Below are 2,500 nucleotides of genomic sequence, written 5' to 3'. Positions count from 1 at the left end.
CTGTTTGTCGTTGAGACTTGAGTTAGAGCCTTTTGGGGCGAAGTACCTGAAGTACCTTTTTCGTGATTAATTAGTCTTATGTCGTCGTGTGTGTGCGAAGGACCGATTAGGTCCCTTGAGAGTCTGTCATTTGGTGTTTCCCTTTTTTTCCCTCCAATAATCGCTCCCAATGCTGGCTATTGGGAAGCCCTACACTATGCATAGTGAGCACTTCGAGTCAATGTCGTAGACGTCGTGTCTCGCTCCACTTACCTCATTTTTGGTAATTCGATGCCGTGCCAACTTGACCACGGCAAAGTTGCCCTTGCCGATCGTTTTCTCGATTTCATAGAAACCGACTCGTATCGGGTCCTTACACTTGACGCGCGTACTACTGCCGCTGCCGCCGCCACCGCCACCGGTGGAACCTCCAGCACCGGAACTGCCACCACTTGCGGTGCCGGTGGTATTTCCATTGCTGCCCATCGTTGAGGACACGTTCGCCATTCCACTGCCACCACCACCACCGTTCGTTGCTACAACCGTGGGTCGTGAGACATGGTCGACATGGCCCACCATTGCTCCGGATCTGCCACGATCCGCCTTGCCGTTGTGATGGATGTTAGATGGGACTACCGGGACAGCACAGGCGCCAGCCGGTCCGATACCGGTGGCCTTGTGGTAGTAGCTGTGATGGTGATAGCTGTCCGATTCCACCACCGACGCCGTGGAGGCCACCGCCGCCGTTTGGTTGTGATTGCCGTACGACTGTACGCTGTTTGGTAGCGAGGGTACTGCCGATGATGATGCCACCGCCGCGATTGCTCCAGCGGATGGTACCGAGGAAGAGGATGAAGAGGCCGGTTTGACGACTGACGCGGTTACCGACATAGCCAGCGAGCCTGAGGGCTGTGCTGCTGCCATGGACATTGCCATCGGCATCAAAATTGACGTGAGAGAGGACGTGCTGCTGCTACTGCCAGTGCTACCGCTAGTGATTGTGCTCGTGTCCAGTGCGCCATATTCGCCCATGTGGCTATGTCCTGTCCGCTCTAGAAGAGTGTCTCCAAACGCTCACAAAACCGATGCCACTCGCAAGCCACTCGGTGTCACAACAATTCGCTCCCTGACTTGGAATTCCCTTTCGTTGGAGCACTTGTTTCCCTTTTAAGCGCGGATATCCTTTGGTCTAGACATTCTGTAGGACGCAATGAAAAAGAAGAAGAAGACATTCTTCAGCACTAAGGACATCTGTTGGAACGCATTTGTGCTAGACGCCGACAACATAGTAGCCATGTGAGAATCGTGACATGCGATGCGTGCTGCGAACGCAGTAACAGGCGCCGGTCTTCTGACGCACTGCCTGCTAACAACAAACGGGTAGAAGGCAAACGGTTTGACGTAGACACACTATCACCCCAAAATCGATCATGCGCCACTCGAGGCCTCTCCCCGGTTATCACACTTATCAACATGTCGCGGTGCGCCTCGCTGTTACGGCTATTATGTCAGCGTCAGTGGTCTCCCTCAATCAGTGATCGTCCACGGATAGCGTTGCGAAAGTGTATCTCGCACCTCTTTCACCTCGATGTACATCGACGAAGCTACACGAGCGGGATGTTGCAAAGCATAAGCCATGACCATGCCATGATATTTCTAATTACGCATTCCGCATTCTGTATTCTACAGGCTCCAGCACCACCAGCGGCTCGTATGGCAAAGGCCAACTCGTAGTAGTATATTTCCATGCAGTTCCAGGCATACCGATGCTACCCACAATTTCGTTATCTTATCAGCATGCTCACTGGAGGCATCCGAAGAAAAAGGTAGGAGGAGGAGGAGAAGGAAAAGTAAATAGGAAAGCACTCAATAACATTCGGGCCAAAAATAACAACAGGTTGCGTTTCCAGTGCGGTGGATGGTGTATGCAAACTAAAAAAGGCGAATCTCTTCGCCATTCGAGAGCCCTTGCGGCGTGTGCTGGAGTGGCGATGGCGCACTCGCTTCCCTCCCTGAGGTACCGCTTTAGCGTAGCCACTGTACCTCTGTGGGCTAATATCGATTTCAATTCAAATCCAGCTGTTGCTGTTTTCACGACTTTTTGATGCTGTTTGAGAGAGACACAAAAAAAACTAGACAAACATTTCGAAAAGTGTCTGCCAAGCGGCTATATCATTAAATAAACAATTCCGGGGGAGGGGGGGTTGAATTCATCATGTTGTCATTGAAATACCCGTTCATTGGCGTCACAGTTGTTCACACCTTGGCATGGGGCTACAGAACCTCGAAAGCGGTCAATTTAAAACATTCAAACCGGTAAAAATAACCACCAACGCTAAACGGAACTAATTTGGTTCCTCCTCCCCCCCCCCTCCCCAACAAAAATTCGGAAATTCGGCTTCCAGGTAGATCGTGGTCCAACACGGACAGCACCGTCTGTGACATCACGCGTGACAGATCAAATATCGATTTCATTAGGCAGGTGGTGATACCAGTTTTCGTTGTTCCTACAAAACGTTGG

The 2,500-nt window shown here is 51.3% G+C and overlaps 1 protein-coding gene across 3 annotated transcripts in view; it reads right to left on the bottom strand.

Moving 5' to 3' along the window:
* Positions 1–2,500, bottom strand: part of LOC126578316 (serine/threonine-protein kinase par-1) — an 18,320-nt gene that overhangs the window by 10,699 nt on the left and 5,121 nt on the right. For all 3 annotated transcript variants that reach the window (XM_050240749.1, XM_050240757.1, XM_050240766.1), the window contains exon 2: positions 253–1,177. In XM_050240749.1, the coding sequence (XP_050096706.1) occupies positions 253–1,011 (759 nt within the window). In that variant the 5' untranslated portion in view covers positions 1,012–1,177. The remainder of the gene's footprint in view (positions 1–252; positions 1,178–2,500) is intronic.

The sequence above is a fragment of the Anopheles aquasalis genome, chromosome 2 (assembly GCF_943734665.1).
Source record: "Anopheles aquasalis chromosome 2, idAnoAquaMG_Q_19, whole genome shotgun sequence".
Classification (NCBI taxonomy): Eukaryota; Metazoa; Arthropoda; class Insecta; order Diptera; family Culicidae; genus Anopheles; species Anopheles aquasalis.
This window is presented reverse-complemented; position numbering and strand designations above follow the sequence as displayed.